The sequence below is a fragment of the Camelus bactrianus genome, chromosome 5, assembly GCF_048773025.1.
Source record: "Camelus bactrianus isolate YW-2024 breed Bactrian camel chromosome 5, ASM4877302v1, whole genome shotgun sequence".
NCBI classification, from domain to species: Eukaryota; Metazoa; Chordata; class Mammalia; order Artiodactyla; family Camelidae; genus Camelus; species Camelus bactrianus.
The window spans coordinates 68,707,520-68,728,780 of record NC_133543.1 but is presented as its reverse complement, the minus strand read 5'-3'; the positions used below and the strand labels follow the sequence as shown (position 1 = coordinate 68,728,780).

General features: G+C 34.8%; 1 protein-coding gene across 1 annotated transcript in view; it reads left to right on the top strand.

Annotated features, from left to right (window-relative positions):
- Positions 1–21,261, top strand: part of SPAG16 (sperm associated antigen 16) — a 777,122-nt gene that overhangs the window by 456,822 nt on the left and 299,039 nt on the right. The window contains exon 13 of the mRNA XM_010960056.3: positions 15,008–15,134. Within this exon, the coding sequence (XP_010958358.3) occupies positions 15,008–15,134 (127 nt within the window). The remainder of the gene's footprint in view (positions 1–15,007; positions 15,135–21,261) is intronic.

Here is a 21,261-nt window from a genome sequence, read left to right as displayed (position 1 = left end):
GTAATTTATAACTACATTTGAATATTAGTTGATAGATTTTCTTTAGCCAAAGTACTAGAGTTACATTGTAGGGAAAGATCATATTAGAAGCTGAAATATTAATTACTTTTTTTGCAGTCTATCCATTCATAATTTTTCTGAGACCACTCAAAAAGATACTCTATATGGAATTTTTAAAACAACTGGAATTTTGTTACCTCACTCATTTTCTTCACGATGACCTTGAATGACGGACCACAAAAGTATACCTTGTAGGAATGGCAGCAGGTGGAGGGTTTTCTGAGCCTTTTCTTCTCTAAATCCTGCTGCTCCCACCTTTCTGTAGTTAAGCATCCTCACATTCCATTTCTTCATCTAACTGCATTTATTTCCCACAACCTGATCCTCTTGGTCCTCCTCCTTGGTCCTCCTTGTCTCCTGCTGCTTTGCCAATTTCTCCTGGCACTCCAACTAGTGGAGGTGTGACAGCTGTGAGCCAAGCCCCCAACTGTAACCTTATTTTAGACTGATGTAAAAGAGAGCATTAATAAATACAAAATTGGCTTTCCTCAAATCTTCAGTGCATGAGTTTTAAAGTCTTTTCTGCGCAATAAATGACAAAGTCATTGTAATCATTAAGTCAGTGATTCACCAGGGTGGAGGGCAGTACCATTCCCAAAGGGATGTTTTGATAATTCACAAAGTGTTTGTTCTTGTTTCAGTAATTCATGGGCACTGAAGTGGTTGGAGCCAGGCATGCCATACATCTTGCTCAGTAGGGCAGTGCTGCACAATGAACCAATTTTTTGTTTACCTCCTGACTTCCAGATGTCCCTGTGCATATTCATGAAGTTGAAAGAAAAAGGCAATTGATAATCCTTCTAGCACTTTATTTTTAGCGGAGGACCCAATTTCACATTAAAAATAAACCAAAGGATCGTTTACAAATTTTAGAAATTCAACTATTTTGAAAATGAAGGGAATATTTAATTAAATTTTTATTGAAACATGACCAAAAGTTGTTTACCATTGCAGAAAATTACCTCAGTGGTAGTAAGGTGACTTGAATTTGGGTCTCCTGGATAGCACACCTTAATAATTTGCATTTATGGGAGTTGCAACCATTACAATTCCATAGCTGTGAGCCTCTGGCTTCATTATGTATACTAATGTAGTTGAACCTAAGCATTTATGTTTTGAAAAACACAGTATTTTTTTACAAATCACTTGCTCTTTATTTCTTTGTACGTAATAGGCTAATATATTGATCTTTTAAATTATTATGTATTAATTTTATTTCAGTATAGTAGGTGGAGCATTAAATATATTTGTTTTTCAAAATGAACTGATTGATCTCATAGAATTAAGAATTACTGTGTGAAATAATTAAGCAGACTAGTACTAACTAACTGGGGTAAAAATTGCATAATAAGTTATTTGGCCGAACGTAAGTGTTAATTATATAAACCTGAAATCAAGATTCGTTGGGAATAATTAACACACTTATATACATCAATTGATATTTTTATCATGTATAAATGAAGTGATACACAAATGATAAAACAAAGTCATATGAAAGCTGGCCTTACCATACAGATGTCTAATAGGCATGTAAGTCACCCACGTCAACTTTCAACCTTGCTGATCAGTCATGTAATGAAAATGGTTGGCACCTGAAATGAGAAAACAATTATGTGGCTGTCGGAAGGGAGGGTGGCCATACCCGAAGGATGAACAAAATACACCAAGCAAAACTAACAGCAGCATAATGAGCTAAGAAGTGACAAGCACAAGCACAGGCAGATCGTGTTTTCTTGAAGCAAGCAGAGTTTGAGCTGCTTCACTGCCTCACTTAAACAGAAGAGTACGCTGTGCATGGAACCAAGAGACAGCTGACAGAGAATGACGCCCTGTAGGTAACAGCTGCTGCTAACACCCAAAGGACAGAGTTATATAGAAGATACTTATTTAAGTTTGCAATTTGTTAGGAAGTCTTTTTAGACCCGCTCTTATGAGTAGGAAGCAGCAGGTCAGTGGACCAATCACACAGTGCAGAAGTTGTTGCCATTTTTATATGATTCAGTGGAATAGCTGAAGTCATTTTAATGGGACTAATATACTTGCACAAATATAAATGCATTGCTGATTGTGGTTGTTCTTAAGAAAAATATACATTTAAACACTAAACTTTAACATTAATGTGTATTTTTAATGGCTCTGCCCTACAACCATATAAGTATTCAATCCCAATTTCTGTTCTGGAAATTGGGCCCAAATTGAGTCCAGTTCAAGGTCCAGGCCAAAAAAAGCAGGGGAAATCCAGCTTTAAGTTAAAAAAGTACTGATTCCATAAATATCTACATCAATTTTTAAGAAAGATACGCTTAATAGGAATACAATATTTTCTCCCATAAAATCCAGGTTTTAGTTAAGAAAAATACTGAATCCAAAGATAAAATATAGCCAAAAATAGTATGTGCTTCTTTATTGAAATGCTAGTAGTTTTAAATTCTTGACATGAGTAATTGGATATCATACATGAATTTACCAAGGAATAAAATGGAGGTCATAAAATGTACAGATATGACAGGACATATTTATAACCTCATGAAACAAAATGGCATTTTGATATCTTAAGCTGGCCACTTTCCTTTATTTGTATATGGGTCCTCACTACAAAGTTCTGTCCCAGACTTGAACACATCACATATGAGAGGCAAAAAGCACATAGTAGATGGAGGTACAAGTGATATTATGTTTATGTCTCATCTTTAACTTGGTAACATTCTGTCACACAAGCAAGGCGATGATTATTATGACTGTCTTCATTATAATCTGTAGGATCCTGCAGAACTTTTCCAACAGTATATTCAGATCCTAACTAATCAGTTTGTGGTGGAAAAACAGCAGATGGAAGTTAAGAAAAGTTACTGCAGTATGATGTTGTGAAGAAAAGCATGTGTGCCTTTTCCAAATTTGGTTTAATATATATTTTTACAGATGGCAGTTTTCTTTGAAAACATTAATTAGTTCAGTTTGTATGATTTTATGAGGAGGAGGTATGAGTAGCCATCATGGTGGCAGTAAAATGCAGTGAGCCCTGACATTTAATTCATTGTAATAAAGAGGAGGAGCACACCCCAGGTGACATATCTTAATAGACTAGTAAATGAATGACCAAGAAAAGAGAGACCTTCAGTTTCAGTATGAAATGTAGAGGCCATTGAATAAATGAAATGGACCTGAGAAAGCAGATTATTTAAGTATTCTTTAAAATCTGCTACATCAAATCATTCTTGTAGTATTTAGCTCTTTCTGACCAACAAGAGGATCAAAAATTCATTAATTACTTTGTTACAGATGAAAAATGAGATCCTTTTAGAAGACATGCCTCTTATGATCCAGCTATCATTTAGTTAGATGTTTCAGAGAGAGAAAATCATTTTCAAGTAATTCAGAAGACTGAGGTACAAGTGGGAAATAATTACTATTCTTACTATTAAAGTATCTTTTTCCCTTCACTGAATCTGAGACAGATCTGATGGATTTGCTTACACATTCATGGCTGCTTTTAAGTGCCCTGATTCTAAATTTTGCTCTCCTTTTATCAGTTACAACATAAAGGTTATACTTTACTTAAAGATATCAATAGAGAAAAATTATTTCCGTAATCAAGAACAGATCCATACCCAGACAATTGACATACAATTTAAAAGTTATTACAAGGACCTGCATGACCCTGAATATTTATTTTCCCACCCACTTGCTATCCTATTTGTTTCTCTTCTTACATGGACTAAAATTCCTGTGATTAGAATTATTTCTTTTGTAAGAAAAAAATAAAGGCTTTATTACGGTTTTTATATAGCATTTATTATGATATTTAGATGGTAACTATTAAAATACACTCAGGGAGAATGGGCCCAAGAGAAATGGGAGGGAGGACACTAATTTCAAAGCCTTCTCATGCATCCTTCTCATTTCAGCAGCACAGATTAATTTATTAAATTTCCTATTTGCTTACCAAAGCCTGACCCAAGAATTAAGAAGTGGAAAAGCTACTCAGTGTAAATGTGTGTTAGAAACAAAGGAAAAAACCCTAGTGGATTTGGTGAGCAGCATGGACTATCGCCAGGTAGGTTTTCATGGAGGAGACGTCCAGGAAAGCCTCGGGGAAGCATCAGGGTGTCTGGTAAAGCACGTCTGGAGTGTAAGAGGCCATGGATGTACTCATGGTGTAGCTAGAAAAGACTCATTTTCCTCCGCTTAATTTCTCTCTCTTTCTGCCACGAATAACATGTATGGCACAACTGAAGTTCCCCTGAGAGGCTTAAAATATTTTCTCACATTTTTCTTTACCAGGGGTTCTGTCCTAATTCAGACATTTAAAAATGCTCATTTTACTAACATTTTAAAATCACACAGTCACTGCAAAACCGAATTAGTGAATACAGAATCATTGCTCTTAGGAGAAATAGAGGGTTAGTTTCCCGCAAGCTGATTCGTCAGTCAGTCAGTATGTAACTTTGTTTTGCATGTGTTTCTGTTCAAAGGCACCTTATTTAATATATATTGTTAATTCATTAACATTGTGTCAACAGCACTACAACTCATGCATGAATAAAGCTTATCTAACACATTGTGTTCTCCAGAAGTCATATCACAGCCTTCTTGCACTCAGAAACACTGCACTCAGGGGCCATTTTAAATAGCAAAATCACCAACATTACGACACACACACACACAAAAACCAATAAAGATGCAAAAAAAAAAAAAAAAAAAAAAACAAACCAGAACCCAAAACGTGGCACTGAATAGACTGCAAAAAGGACACTGCTTAAGGTATGAAATCTGAAACAAGAAGGCATAGCATCGCCTAGTTGGACCTCAGTGGAAAATGTCCATGTCAGGTGACTCAGTTTTATGGCCACTCTGTGCATCTCCATGTGTGCGAATGCCTGCAGGAACACTGGCATGTTATCAGGCAGGCAGTTCACAAATAAGAAACCTTCAAATAATGAGGACAACTGAAACTACAGTGTTAAATGTATGGACTGTTTAGATATAGAGTCATTTACTTTTTGTCTTTATTCATTTGCCCCAGGTTGCCATTTCAGTATTTGGTCTTTTATTTTATTTTTTTCCGTTGTCCAGTTTACTGCCATTTACCATCAAGAGTTCACTTTTTTCTCACTCTTACCAGTGTGCACCTCTCCAGCCTCTTAACCCCCTCCCTGTGCTCACGCTCTGCAAAAACAATTCAGTGACTATTTAGCAAGTCTGAGTGAGGATCTGAGGTGCTGTGAGTCCCCAGCTCTATTACAGTTATTTTAATTGTTCATTCTTTGCTTTTATTCCCTAAATCCTGGGTGCATCCTGGGTATTTGAGGTTGCCAGGAATCTTCCCTTTACCTACGTGAAGTGGAATTTTATTACCATTTGGGGGTTAATTCTCAGACTGTGTGTTTATTGTCAAGGAATTTGGCCAAGAACTTTCCTTGTCTCAGAGCTGTGGCCTATTGATGATCCTTCCAGGGTGAGACGCTCAGACAACATAATAGATTATTTTTTCACAATAGATTATGATGACCTTTAAGATAGGGCTTTTGGCAGACTTCCTGGTAGATTTTATTTAAGTACTACTCCCTCTACTAAATCTTCAGTTGAATTCCATGGTCACAAAGAAACTATTGCACACTAAAGGATTTTATATTAATTGTACAAATGCAAAACAACATTAATTAAAATGTTCTTAACTTTTTTAAGTCAAAATTTGAATGTCACTTGAGGACTTTGCTTTACTGAGGTGCAAATTCAGATGGTTTTTAAAATAGCTTATGTATAAACTTTTAAAAATAAGCCAGGGGATGAGCAAAATCCCTCACTGAAATGGGATGTTATGAATTGTAGCATGAGGGCTTAAATAGGTTTCACTTATGTTCATGTTGGGCTTATTAGATTGAGGTATTTCATAAAGAACTTTTATTTCAAATAAGCCCCATGATAAATGTTATCATTGTATGTTGGCTCACTTATATAAATACTATTTAAAATTTGGGTCTTACTGAGATATCTTACTTAATACGATAATGAATTCCAGTACTCTTTCAAAACAAGGATTTTTGACCCATTTTCTTCATATTCACTTAAATAAATATATATATACATTGCTGCTGCCTTTTATAAATGTTTCATAATTCCATTAACCACATTTTGTTGATCTGTAAGTCCGTAGAAGTCTGAAATTTTAGAGATACAATTTCATATCCAATATTAGTGGTGTTAAAACAGACACACCAGAGGAAATAAAACCTTTAAAATTTAATGCTTCACAAAGGAAAACTATATATTAAAATACTGCCCTGTTACAAGTTACAAATGGGAAGGAAATACATTTCAAATGAAAACTCGTCTGCTCAAAAAGAGTAGATAACTTTGATAGTGAGTTGAAAGTAAGATCAGAGAAATAGCCACTGTTCTGTTGCCAGAAAAGTAAATTCAACTGGGGGGGGGGGCAAGGAGAGAGTATAGAAGAAACAAGAAGAAGTAAAGTAAAAGCAGATGATGGGTTAGTTACTAAAGAGTTTTATCTTGTGAACTAAGTTTTCCCTACAAAAATGAGAGGAAAACAGCAGACAGGGCAACAGAGGGAAAACTGCATCAGGCTTCAGTGTTTACGTTTTTGATGGAAATGTACCAGTCATTTCCGTCCCTTGCAGCACTGTCATGCTCCATCACTTTAGTCCATTTTCACCTTGCAAGGAATTCTGAATGGTCCTTCCTTCTTTGGCAGCTAATTAATCTCTCACAAGCCTGCTCTTGCAGCCTGTCTGCCTGGAATGCCCCACACCTTAAACCAGTGACTTGTGAGCACATTTCTTCCCCCCTGAGCAGTTCTTTCTTCCTTTAAGCTTTGTGAATACCCAGCCTTGTCTTTTCGTTTGGGAAACTTATGTGTGCTAGAATTGTGCATGGAAAACCACTCCCTATATCCCACCACCATAGCTGAACGTGCTCTCAAATAATTGAATTGGGTTTTTATTGACAACAGACAAAGCCTGAGTATGAATTGTGAATGTGCCCAGTATTTTACTAATAGTGCATCTAATACGTAAGGACACACATTACTAGATTATGCATGTTCTGTTATGTGTATTTGTTAGATCTTCATTGTGATGAGACAGATATAATCATATTTATACTACTGTTGCATTTGTCTTAAAAACACTACCAAATTTTGCAAATAGCAGACTTTTTAGTTTTTTAACAAATTCTGAGTGTAAAAACAAACAAAAAACAAGGTAAAAGCAAAATTATAGGTTGAAATGCTTCAGTTAAAAAAATTTTTTTTCAGGTTTATTCCATTTAATAAACACAGCCATTTATTTATTTATTTATTTATTTGTTTGTTTGTTTGTTTACATTTTTTATTGAGTTATAGTCATTTTACAATGTTGTATCAAATTCCAGTGTAGAGCACAATTTTTCAGTTATACATGAACATACATACATTCATTATCACATTTTTTTTTCACTGTGAGCTACCACAAGATCTTGTATATATTTCCCTGTGCTGTACAGTATAATCTTGTTTATCTATTCTACATTTTGAAATCCCAGTCTGTCCCTTCCCACCCCCCACCCCCTTGGCAACCACAAGTTTGTGTTTTATGTCTATGTGAGTCTGTTTCTGTTTTGTATTTATGTTCTGGGTTTTTTTTTTAGATTCCACATATGAGCAATCTCATATGGTATTTTTCTTTCTCTTTCTGTCTTACTTCACTTAGAATGACATTCTCCAGGAACATCCATGTTGCTGCAAATGGTGTTATGTTGTTGGTTTTGATGACTGAATAGTATTTCATTGTATAAATATACCACTTCTTCTTTATCCAGTCATCTGGTGATGGACATTTAGGCTGTTTCCATGTCTTGGCTATTGTAAATGGTGCTTCTATGAACATTGGGTTGCAGGTGTCTTTTTGAAGTAGGGTTCCTTCTGGATATATGCCCAGGAGCAGGATTCCTGGGTCATATGGTAAGTCTATTTCTAGTCTTTTAAGGACTCTCCATACTGTTTTGCACAGTGGCTGCACCAAACTGCATTCCCACCAGCAGTGTAGGAGGGTTCCCTTTTCTCCACAGCCTCTCCAGCAATAAATGCAACCTTTTAAAAACTTACCACTAATGAACTGCTTATAAATAGCAATGCTTAATTTTGTCACAGATGGAACTATATTTTAATGGTAGCTCATAGGATGTTATAAATATTGTTTATTAATATTTTGCTGATGCTGTTACTATCTTTTTTATGCAGTTATTTGTATTGCTTTATTTTCCCCCATGTGTTTTTCTGTTAAATCTTTTGTGGATTTTTGGTGTTTGTCTATTTGTTTATATTTCTTTTCCTTTTTAATTAAACATAAAAGACTTCCCAGCAGCTGTGTAATGCATGCTTTTGGAAAGCAGAACATATATATGTGAATGGTACAGCTATTCCAAATATTAGTGTCTTTGTCTAGCTATGAAGATGCATGTACTTGACCCATGCATGTTTGGGAGATGTACTTGATAAGAGAATAGGATTGCTATAAATATTCAATTATTCACAGAAATATGTATTATGAAGTATTTATTGTGTCCCACGTATCAGAAGAGTGAAGCCAGAAGGAAAAAGTGTTCTGGCAAGCCATATTTATTTTTGATTGTTTAGCCAAGGTAATATATACAAACAGTGAAACAGGCAGTTATTAAGTGTTCAATTAGATGGACTACTCTTTTCTTGTGTGTTAAATTTAGAGGGAAAAAAATATAAGACATGTTTTGTAATATATTAGAAAAGTATCAAAATCAATCATAATTTCTGAGTTCTGGACAAATGTATATACCTTTAAAACTGATGAAGGTACAGACCATTTCTATGCCCAGGAAAAATGTCCCTGTTCATCGAATAAAAGCCTGCTCCCCATAGCAAATGTCATCTGGTTCCTGTAACCATAATTTTATGTTCTGGAACTTCATATGAACTGAATCATGTAATATATAAGCATATTTGTCTGGATTTCATTCAGTGTTCTTGAGATTAAGTATATTGTTGTAATAATCAACGTTTTATTATTTTTAATTGCAATGTAATAAGAGTTAATATGGTACCACTTCATCTAATATGTAGGGACCTTAAAACAATGTAATTCTGGGTTTGCCCCATCTTTGTGATTTTACTGTATTGGATTATACCTCTGTATCCTTAAAATAATGTCCAGTACAATGATGATATTTTTATTTTAGTCAGTTGTCTTTTAAAAATTAGAAAAAGGTGCCTTACATTTACCCATATATTTATCATTTCAGATGATGTCATTATTTTCTCTATAAAGACATTTCCATCTGGTGTCATTTCCATTCAGTCTGAATACCTTCTTTTCAGTATTTCTTGTGGGAAAGATCAGCTGGTGATGAATTTCTCAGCTTTCATTTATCTGAAAATTTGTTTCATCCTCCTTCCTGAAGGTATTTTTAACTGATTATTAGATTTTCAGCCCTTAAAAATGTTGTTCTGTTATATTCTGCCTATTATTTCTGTTAAGGAGTCAGTTGTCATTTGCATCGTTGTCCCTTCCATGTTATGTTTCTTTCATTGATCATGACTTTCAGATCTTTGTTCTTTATTTTGCTTTTAGCAGTTCTACTATGATGCACTTAAGTGCGTTCTGTCTTTTATTAATCATGCTTGGATTCTGCTGAGTTTCTTGGATCTGTACACTGATATTTCTCATCAAATTGAGGAACATTTTAGCCATTACTTCCTCAGAAATGTCCTACCCCTTTTCTCTCCCCTCTTTCTCTTCATCCCCAGCCCAGAGACCCAATTATTCCTGTGTTAAGCCATGTGATATTTCCCCACTGATGTCTGAAGCTCTGTCCATTGTTTTTCAATATCTTTTTCCTCTGTTCTTCAGATTAGGTAAGTTCTATTGATCCTGCCAATGTTTTTTTCTGCAATTTCCAATCTGCTATTTTGCTCATGTAGTAAACTTTTAATTTCACACATCATACTTCTTCTTTTTTATAGTTTCCATTTATCTTCTGAGATTCTCTATTTGTACACCTATTATAACTGTTTCTTTAAATTCTTAAACATCCTTACAATTTATGGTCGAAGTCGAAGTCTTTGATTACCAACATTTGATTCGTCTTAGACTCTGTTTCCACTACTGAGCTTTTTCTTGATTGTATGTCACATTTTCTACATCTTCAGATGTGTAGTAATTTTTAAAATTATATGCTAGATGTTGTTAATAGCAAATTGTAGGGAATCTATATTAGGTGGTCTTTCTATAAAAGGCACTGAGTTCTAGCAATCAGTTTAATTATAGGCAGAACATGTTTGCCTTTTCAGGCTTAGTTTTGTTCTTTGTCAAGACAGCTCTACTTTGGTTGTGAACTTAATTCATATACCTGATCCTTACTCCTATGATGGGGAATGTCTGTAGTCCCAATTAAAAGTCTAAAGTGCCCAGTGAGTTCCCTCTACTCTGGTTGGGATAAAGTCTAATGTCTCCCAACAGTGCCTCTGGGTATCGTCGTAGAACAGTCAGCCACATGGCAGGACATTTCTGCTAGGGCTTACGGAATGTTATTTTGTAGAAATGCCATTTAGACGTTGGCCAACGATTCATATCAAATCCCCACACAAACTACTGCCACTTTCCATACAGCTCCCTTTTCTCAGGTACCCTTCACTGCAAATTCCAGGCACATCAGCATCCCAGACTATTCTCACTACCCCTTGGCTCAGTGAGACTTTAAGCCTACTGGGTTCTACTATTATATTTGATAGCAGGGAAGTGCTTCCAGGTTAGGGAAGTCATGGAGCTCACAAATTTTTTTCCTTTGCTCAAGGATTCCCATCCTGTGCTGTGTTTAGTTCAATGCCAGAAAATAGTTGCCTTATATGATTTGTGTCATTTTATAGTTGCTTACTGTGGAAGGAGAAGTACCGTACTGGTTACTTTATCATGGTAGCACAAATCCTTACAAGGCATTTTTATTGTTAGATAAAGGAGATTAAAGGAGACTGCCAGAGGTGAGGCAGGTTGAAGGGGCAAGGGGTCAGGAGACTTCAGAGTTAATATAGAGCCTGTGACTTGAGGGGTTTTGCAACCAGCTACATCTATACTTTAAAATACAAAATTGAGGAGAGATGAACTTCACAAATCAAGCCAGTAACACACTCAGTAAGAAGTCTTTTTAGAAGATGACAAATCTGATTAGGAATTAGAGATAACCTAAAGTCCAGTTCTCTCTTTCTGCTGTTAACCTTTAGTAAGTAGCTGTCCCATAAAAAGATAAATCATAGTAAAATGAAACCAACCCAGAACTTATAATGAATTGCAAAAATTGAACAGTCAATGAATATAAACCAAATTCCACTGAATACAGTGCAAAAGAAATTACTAAAGTTACCAATAATTCAGACAAAAAGTCCTCTATATTTTCAGAGAAATTACAGAAATGCTATATTTCAAGTTGATTTTATATAATAAAATAGAACATCAGAAAAGCTAAAGTATTTTATTATGATTTTATAAGACACTAGATGCAGTGAAAAGCAGACTAAGAAATATTAGGAAATAAATGAAGTAGAAAAAATAAAAAGATTTTTGATTACTCCCTCTACACACACACTCACACACCATTGAGAATGATAAAGAACAGGTGTGAAAAAGAAATTATATAGATAGGTAGATACAAGGATTAGAGAGAGTATTAAATGTAGAGGAAAATGAGACAAAATGAAACACAGCTGGTGTTCCTAGGGGGGGAAAAACAGTAAATGGAAGAGAAAAATATAAAAGATATAGTGGAAGAAACTTTATTAGAATAACAAAGGTCCAATATGGAAATTGCTATCAAGTCATGCCATTCTGAAATTTCTAAACTTCAGTGTTTGCAAAAGAATCGCTAGGGCTATGAACGTAAAAAGCAAATCACCCACAAAGGAAGTTAGCCTGGGAATGGAGGAGAGATTAGACTGGCCTCAGACTTTGCCCCTGGTACGAGACAGTGAAATATTTCTCCCAAACATCTGAGGAGAACTGGTGACCCAAGATATTACAGCCATTTAAAATTATTCTTGAAGTACTGAGTTATCAAGAAAATATATAAAAATATGTGTTCAGAGGATTAATTTAAAGAGGTATTAATTGAACACTAGAAGGATGTGGGCACTAAGCAACTCTGGGATTTGTGATTACTGCTCATACATGTGTTATGATTTTTGACTTTGTAAGATTAACAATATGGTTTCAAAAAATTGGTAGCAGATTAAAAATATGGGAGAGATTATAATGTGTTTACTTCCTTTTTATACTTTTTATATTTGAAAATATGATTAAAATAATATACTTAATTTTAATATTTTTCTTAATATGAGGATGTCTTTTAGAGAACGATATCTGATATTAATAATAAGATATTTACTTGACTTTCAGCAATGCCTTTAATTCTGCTTGTTTTGTTTCATGGTTAAATCTTACATAATTTAATAATTTACTACATTATATATGTATAATTCTCATTTTTCTATGAAATCACTGTCTCTCTCACTTTCTCTTTCTCTTTATCTCTGTCCATAGAGTTATATCTGGAGAAATTACTCCAAAAGTAAAGATAATTATTTCAATACAATGGGTTTTGGACTATACTACCTTCAAAAAAATGTTTTGTACTTAAATTTTGACAAACGTTAGAACACAGCCAGTAAAATTTGTACATAAAACTGTAATTCTTTAAAAATAAAAGAAAATAATTTATCCTGTAAGTTTTAGCACCTACCTCAAAAATAATGTCATAAATAAAATCTGAGCATACTTATAATTATTTTTGAAGGTTGAGGTATTAAATATTTTAGGCTTCAAAACCATATGGTCTCTCATAACTATGCAGTTCTTCTATTGTCATGGGAAAACAGCAATAGACATGTGTAAACAAATTGACATGTTCCAATAAATCATTATTTGCAAAAATAAACAGCCAGCCCATGGGCCATGGTTTGTTGACCCCTGATATATATTGACATTTCATCAACTTCAATGATCAAAATATTGTCAGCCTCTCTCAGATACACTGAGATAAAGAAACTGATACAAAATGGCCCTAATTAATGAATGTATTGATTTTATTTCCTTGTACTTGATATTAATTACTACAATACGTAACTTTGATATGAAAAGCTTCAATCAAGGGGATTGCCACTGATTAACTTACATACATCTCCATATACAGATAAATCTTAATATCTTTTGACTTCTCAAAAATGCTAACATTTAAGTAAGGAGGAACAAACTTTGCTCCTAACAGTTCTTAGATGCTGTGCTTAGTTTGACTTTTTCCCTTCCCTTTCACATTTATAACCTTGGTCAGAAATCCCAGAGTGTAGGGGCTAGATTGGATCTCTCGGTGCATCAAATTAAGTGATCTCATTTTCATAAGAAGGAACCTTACCCACTGAGATGAATAACTTCTCCATGGTAACCCTGCTAGTTCTTGTTAAAGGTAGGACTCAAAGCCAGTCTCCCAGCTCCCGTTGCAGGGTTTTCCCACTTCTCACTGTCACATACGGCCTGGCGTAAGCCAGAAAGCAATCACTTGATCAGAACTGAACTCACTGGTTATCGTATTAGAAATGTACTTATCTTGACTCCTCTGTTCTTAATATTATTAGTTCTTAGTATTATTAGTTATTCCTGCTTCTCTTTCTCTATTTTTAAAGTAGGTTTGTGAATAAAATTAATTAAAAGTCATCAACAACACAGAAACAGACTCACAGACAGTAAACAATTTTAGGGTTCCTGGAGAAAATGGGGCAGAAAGGGATAAATTTGGGAGTTTGAGATTTGCAAAGGTTAACCACTATATATAAAAATAGGTAAAAAACAAATTTCTGTATAGCACAGGGAACTATATTCAATATCTTGTAATAACTTTTAATGAAAAAGAATATGAAAACAAATATATATATATATATGCATGACTGGGACATTTTGCTGTACACCAGAAATTGACACATTGTAACTAACTATACTTCAATTAAAAAATAAAAACAAAAAAACCTAAATAAAACAAAGCAAAAGGCAATCAAACATTACAAATGAGAAGATATACTTCTCTGTGTATATATCCTGCTTCATTAAGAAACACTTCTCTCATAAAATGACAAAAGGCAAAACTGTGGTTGCTTCTCCTTCTTAGTTATTTCTAATCATTTAGCCCAATGAGTCTCAGACATTAGCATGTGTCAGAATCACCTCGAGAGCTTGTTAAACCACAGATTGTTGGGCCCCAGCCCCAGGGTCTCTGATTCAGTGAGTTTAAGACAGGCCTGATTTGTATTTCTGAAATGTTCCCCAGGGCTACTGATGCTGCTGGTCCTGGTAAAACACTTTGAGAACCACTGGTTTAGATTCTCATCCCTAAATGCAAATTATAACCACCAGAGGAGACATTAATTCATAGTCTTGCTCAGGCTCCATCTCAAACCAAGTGAAATAGAATGTCTGGGACTTGAGGCTGAGAATGTGCTAAAAGCATCTCAGGTGATTCTAATATGCAGCTACAGTTGAGGAGGGGGAAAAAAACAGAAACTGAACAACTTAAAGAAGTTTATCTGGCCTTAACATGAGTGCTTTCTCAGCATATTCCTTTATTAGATGGGGACAATTTTTAAGTAGTCATTTCATAGTAAGGCATAAATGAGATAGTATAAAGATGGCTTTATCAACTGATTTTATAAATTGAAGGTAATTTAAATTTAGTCAATTTTATGCCACGAATTCTATAAAGTGGTTAGAATATAAAGTGATTGTAGAATTTTCCTTATAAAATGTTCTTGTACATTTTAGCCATTTATAAAACTACTTTATGCCTCAAATACTTAAACTACCTTTATTAGCATTGCACAGATAGCGTTAGAAACATATAGGTGCTACCTCCTAAAACTTTTAACTCTTAATTTTTCTCTATACAGTGAAAGATGCAGATATACTTTGTATGGACATACAGATTCTGTGAACAGCATTGAGTTTTTTCCTTACTCCAACATTCTTCTCACGGGTTCTGCAGATAAGACCCTGTCCGTATGGGATGCAAGAACGGTAAGCAAATCAACACTTTTTCCTGATTTCGATAAGTTGTCACTCTTAGTCACTTTTCAGGTACTAGGTACAACTTATAAAGCAATTGTACAGGGCCATGTAGGGTAAGGGGATGGTAATAGGTTTCTGTTTACAAGATCTTGTCTATGTGCTTTTCTTGTCTATGTACTACTCTGCCTCCTAAATGTAGGGACTATAAAAATAATGTAATTACTTTATTAAACATTAATGCAACAATTATTCATTGAGGTAGAAACTCTGCTGGTAACAATAACTATTACAGGGAAACACATAGTGCCTCTACTAAGGACTTTGTAGCTTGGAAAGGAAGGAGAAATGAGACTCTTTTAATGCAAAGAGATATGTATCAAAATGGAAAAATACATAAGACACTGGGGAAAAGCAAGGAGAACCCTCATCTGTCTAGAAGAGTGTGGATGGTTTCTAAGAGGAGCTGTGCTTGAGCTGAAATTTGGAGGGTATCCCAGGTAACCTCAAGAAGGGTGAATTCTAGGAAAGAGCAGTGCATGTACAAAGCCATAGAAGTGTGAGGCTAGGAAGGTGGACCCGGGAGTAACAATGTGTATGAATAGAGCTAAAGGAAGAAGACACAGAAGACAAGCAAGAGTATCAGATAGATAAGGGCAGGATCAGGAAGCTTGACTGAAATTTTATAGTGTTTCAGAGGGAATCTGTTGAAGGAGGTTAAGCAAACAAGGTAACATGATGGGATTTGCCTTTTAGAAAGGTTAGCTTGATAGTAGAGTAAGGGAGTCGGTCTGACTGAGGGGGCTAGTGCACCAGGCTGTGAGAGGATGAGAATGTGAACTAGGATATTGTCTGTGAGAATAAAAAGGAAAGGATGGATTCAAATAAGGGGTTTAACTCTCAAAATTTGGAGATTGATTAGAGATGGAGGTTATGAGAGGAGAAAAGATTTAAAGTGACCAACTGTCCCAGTTCATCTAGGACTGAGAGTTTTTCTGGGTTCCAGGGTTTTCAGTGCTAAAACTAGATAATCCTGGATTACTGTGGCTTCAGAAGTGAATTTGACGTGCAGAAATAGAGATAGCATGCGGGGAGTACATTTTCAAAGAGTTTGGCTGGGAAGAGGAAGAGGAGAAAAGGCTGTATCTCTAGGATCAAATAACGGGCCCTCCATGTTCAGATAGGAGACAGCATGTTTATTTGCTTAGAGGTAAGAGCAGGGGAAGAGGGACTGAAGATCAGGAAAGAGAAGAGGTTAACACAGCTGACTGAGCACACACTTTAGTAACCCGAGGAATGCCAAGATATGCAAAATAGGGTCTCCATATTTGTTCTTAGCGAACTTTGATGGGGATTATCAAGGAAACTAGGACCCTAGGAGACTACAAAAAGAAATAAATATCCATAGTTTCTGGTTCTTGGGTCTAGAGAAATGCACCTTGTAATTTTTCCCATTGATCCTCCCATGACTGACATCAGTAAAGGAATATTGTGGTGAATGTACAGATGGTTTGAACAGGGTCCCAAATTCAACATGGGACACCTATTTAGTCCTCTGAGACAAACTGATTTAGGATAAGTAGAGAATAAGGAGTTCTTAGGTTCACATATTATAGAAAAAAGCTAATGTTGGAGTTACAAATGCCTTAGACTTTCTGAGGAAGCAGCAGTCAAGGGGTTTTGTGGGAAAAGTGTATCAGACATGAATTAAGACTAAAATCAGAATGATTTTTTGTTGGGTAAAAAAGTCCCACAACCTCCTTCTTGCTTTAAAATAGCTTAGACCCTGGTGCAGCAGAGTTCATTCCTGCTAATGGAGCATCAGTGGAAAAACAAGATTTTCAGCGCATTTAAGTGGGTATAAAAGCAATTGGTAAAGGAAGGCCCACAGAGAAAATATTAATTTAGCAGTGACCTACATTTTATGCTCATTTTCTTTTGATTTCAGATTGTTTTTCCTCTCTCTCTCAGAATGTTGTAACTGAATGTTCTCAGAAAGCATGTCTCTTATTTATTTTCTCTCCTGTGAAAAACTGAAGCACTAATGCTTGGAAGTAAAACTGCTCTTATTAAGAGAAGTTGCCTCTCATGTGTCTGCCTTAAATGCATAGAGTTGTTTATTGATGGTGACCTTCCTACCTGATGTTGGAAACTTTGTATTCTAGTCTTATTTCCAGTGGTCTTTCTGAGAACAGGAGAAAGGGATTCAGCACAGCACCGGGCCTTTAGCATACTGCAAATAGCATTTGAATTGAATGTATGTCCATAAAAAGGTGGTATTTCTTTAATCAATATAAACATTTAAAATTGGTTAAAGGCAAATTAAAATTAATATTATTAATATTTTTATTGAATTTTTATTATTACTATGCATGCTAGCTTTATATTCATTAATGCTAGGGAAAAGACTCTAAAATATTTTGGTATAAAGGAAATGTTATTCATAATTAATGGTAAATACATCAATGATTAGAAATAAAATCTACATAGTTTCTTTTCAAATATTTTCAAACCAGATGGTAAAAAATATATATTTAAGTTGGTATCTATATAAAGTAGAATTAACATGTAAAATAAAGATAAATTCATTTAATTTAGGTTATTAATTGTTAGACAAAGGTTTTTTACTTAATATTGTTATAAAATTCTGCAAATAATATATGACAACAACTCTAGAATTAAACAGAATCATTTTACTTAAGTTGTATTAGGCAATTCTGGTGAGTTTGTTTCAGATCTACTTCATTTATTTAAAACAAAACAAAAACCTAGGAATAGCCATATTTTAAAAAATTCTTATTTTATGCATTTTAAAAGGGTACATGTTGTCTGTTGTTTATATATTGAATTATTAGCTGTTTTATATAACAATGAGTTGTGATGGAGTTAAAAATAAATTTATTTTTATAGTTAAATATTATATTGAAAAAAGTAACCAGGATATCTATAGTTTTTTTCTGTATAGTAGTAAGAACATTCTGATATAGATATTATTAGATTTGTAACATCAACTGCATCTGTAATATTCCAGTATTCTTCCTCTTTATAACTTTTATATCATGTTAATTCCTTGATGAATGGTAAACTGTCAAGTTATACTGAAATTCTGAACATAAAATGAGATGAATGACTTCCTTCTCTTCTTAGTAAAGCAAAAGCAGAACATTATGCCACTTCAGTGTGATCAATTAGTATTGAGACATTTTGTAAAATATTTTTTGATGAAACATGAAGATGACCAGTGGATTATATTCCTATAAATTAGTTTTAAACCTCTTTCTCCCATTCTCAAACATACACTAGTTTTGAATCATTAACCTAATCTAACAGTTTATTGTCAGGAATAATGAACGTGGAGACCTCTAAGTCAATTGGACAGATCGGCTCTGAATTTTGTGGGAGACAAGGAAAGGAATATATATCTTTATAATTACCAAATGGTGGCTGTGAAATACCTTTCAGTTTGGAAATTCATGAAATTGCTCTGTTTTATAGGACTACATGCAGAGTATTTTTCCTCAAAGTTATGCAACAGTAAAATTATTTTATGAAAACTGAAAAATGAGATTGTAATATTGCCGGAAAATGATGTATAATGTAGTACATTTAATGAAAATGTATGATGCTCTTTCAAAAAGCAACATGAAAAGTTCAACTATACATTAGTAATTTAGAAGCTCATTTAAAAACATTCAATGAGATTATTAGTCATTCACAAGTCCAGTGAAAATAGTAAGGCTTTAGAATTTTTGGGGGAAAAAAAAAAAGAAGGTGCTTACTGTACAGTAAAACATAGAATAGAATGAGTAATACACTTGTGAGTTGTTCAGAGCTGGGCTGGTGACAGTCACGGTTGCTGACATTTTGTCTCTTATGATGAATCAGACACACAGAGTTCACAGCCTGGGCTGCCTTTGGTGGCCCTGCCTTGCTCCCTAGACTAACTGCAGGCATCCCGTGTTGTCCCGACTTAGCTGTAGCCAAGATCCAGTAGTTGGTCACTATGAGTTCTTATAAAGTGAAAAAATTAAGAACTCACCAGATAAGTTACTCTTGGGTCCTGTGTGGTGCCTAAACCCATGGTCAGCTCTACAGTTCAGCCTGCACCTTGCAGAGAGAGGGCTGTTGGATTCCTCAGCTGGATCTGGGGAACTCTCAAAGGAGCCTCATGTTATTCAGAAACCAGAATGTGGGAGCAAAGGCAAAGCTTGTACCTTCTCCCTCTAAGTTTTGTTCCTCAGCCGCATTCAACTTAGTAATATTCACTAAAGATCTTTGTGCCAGGCAATATCCTGGGTTCTGAACTGTTAAGTATGACAGAGTCCCTGCCCTCAATGAGCATGTAGTCTATTAGGGAGCAGACATAAAGATAAATTATCTTAAAATAATGTAGTAGTTGATATATACTCAATATAAACTCAATATAACTATAGCTTTGGCTTTTTGTGCCAAAGCTCACTATTCCAAGAAGTGATCTCGTGAACAACATTTATTGAATACCTACCACGTGCTATCACTTTACCTGTAATAGCTATGTAACACATAATGGAATTGTCGTCGTTATCTGTATTAGTAACTGAAATAACAGAGGCTCCAACCTCAATTCTATATTGTTATGATACCTCTAATCGCAGTTGGTTCTCACGGGAAATTAGAATATTGTTAAAATGGCACTTCTGTAAGAAAAGATGATTCACTGTGCTTACATTTTCAGAAATACTGGCTTAATGCTGTAATTCAGTGCTTCACAAGTCAGATCTATGCTTGGTTTTAGCAACTATCAGAGCTACAAATGACCCCTCAGGAAGACACAAAACTCTGAAGAAAAAACAGTGCGTCATGGTCTGTAGCTATCAATTTGGATACTGGGTTTTCAGATTCATCCAATTAATGCAAAGGCATTTTCGTTAAAATTTTGTTAGGCATTTCTCTCACCCTGAGGTTGATCATTTGGTCTTGTAAACTAACTAGAAGTTATCAAATATTTTAAAACCAAGTAGGAAATTCTGTTCCTACATTTTTTTAAAGAATTTAACTCAAGAGCTTTGAAAGGTGATTGCCCTTAGGTAGATTTGGCAGGGGAAACATTTCCAAACAATTGCTATCAAATGCTCCTTACAGCAAGTTTCTTTTGCAAATGATTCCTTTTTTGTTGACTATGAAAACGTCACCTTTACTTTGATGGGATGATTAACTGTATTACTGTTTTTAAAAGTATCTTCTTTATAGCACACAGTTGACAAATGCTTGTCATCACACAGAGGGTCAACAGACTAGGGATAGTTGGGTTTTAGGGGGGAAAGCATATAACTCATCTTTAAGGTCAACTTAAAAATGCTTTGCTAAATAAAACAGTGAAATTCTGTGAGAGTATGAATTATTTTCTTAGTCACTCCCCAATTTATTACAAAAGATGATGAAGATTCTAATCATCAAAGGACTTATTTGAATAAAATTAACCAACTTAAAAATACCCAAAGTGTTCTAAACTGCAGTAACGTATTGCAGTTACACAAGGAAAACTTCACGGCATTGTTTTCCATCTATTGTGATGCACCTTACTCTGGAGACCTCAATTCGAAGACCTTAATGTGTATTACACAAATCCTATGCAAATCTTACTGCTCTCTCATTAAATAAATGCCAGCTTCCATCAGTTATTAAACACACTTTACCCTAACCATGTGAAATTAGCCGATATGTGCAATGATCATTTCCTTTGTTGTTGTTGTTGTTATTATTTTTAGCTAACTGACCTCTTCCTGCCTTCCAATAGAGAGTTTACTGCTATTCTTAAAGACTTACTTACCGTTCCCTAAAATGTTCCTCATGTTTGGCCCTCTAGATTAGGTACCCCAAGAAGCAACCAAGAAATTTATACCACAAAAAAATTTTGCCTTTTTTTTTGGATAAAGTACTTAAAATGTTGAACTTGACAAATGAGGCATTTTTCCCACAAAAAGACAAACCTTACCAAGTTGCTGACTTTTTGTGTAATAAGTAGTGGCTTTGGTAATGTGGTACAAGCAGATATGTTTGAAAAATAAATGTATTTAATTGTATTTCTGTAGAATTCTTGGCTTAAATCCTATATTACCTTGTATTTGTGTCAGACAGTGTACAGCACAGTAATAGCACA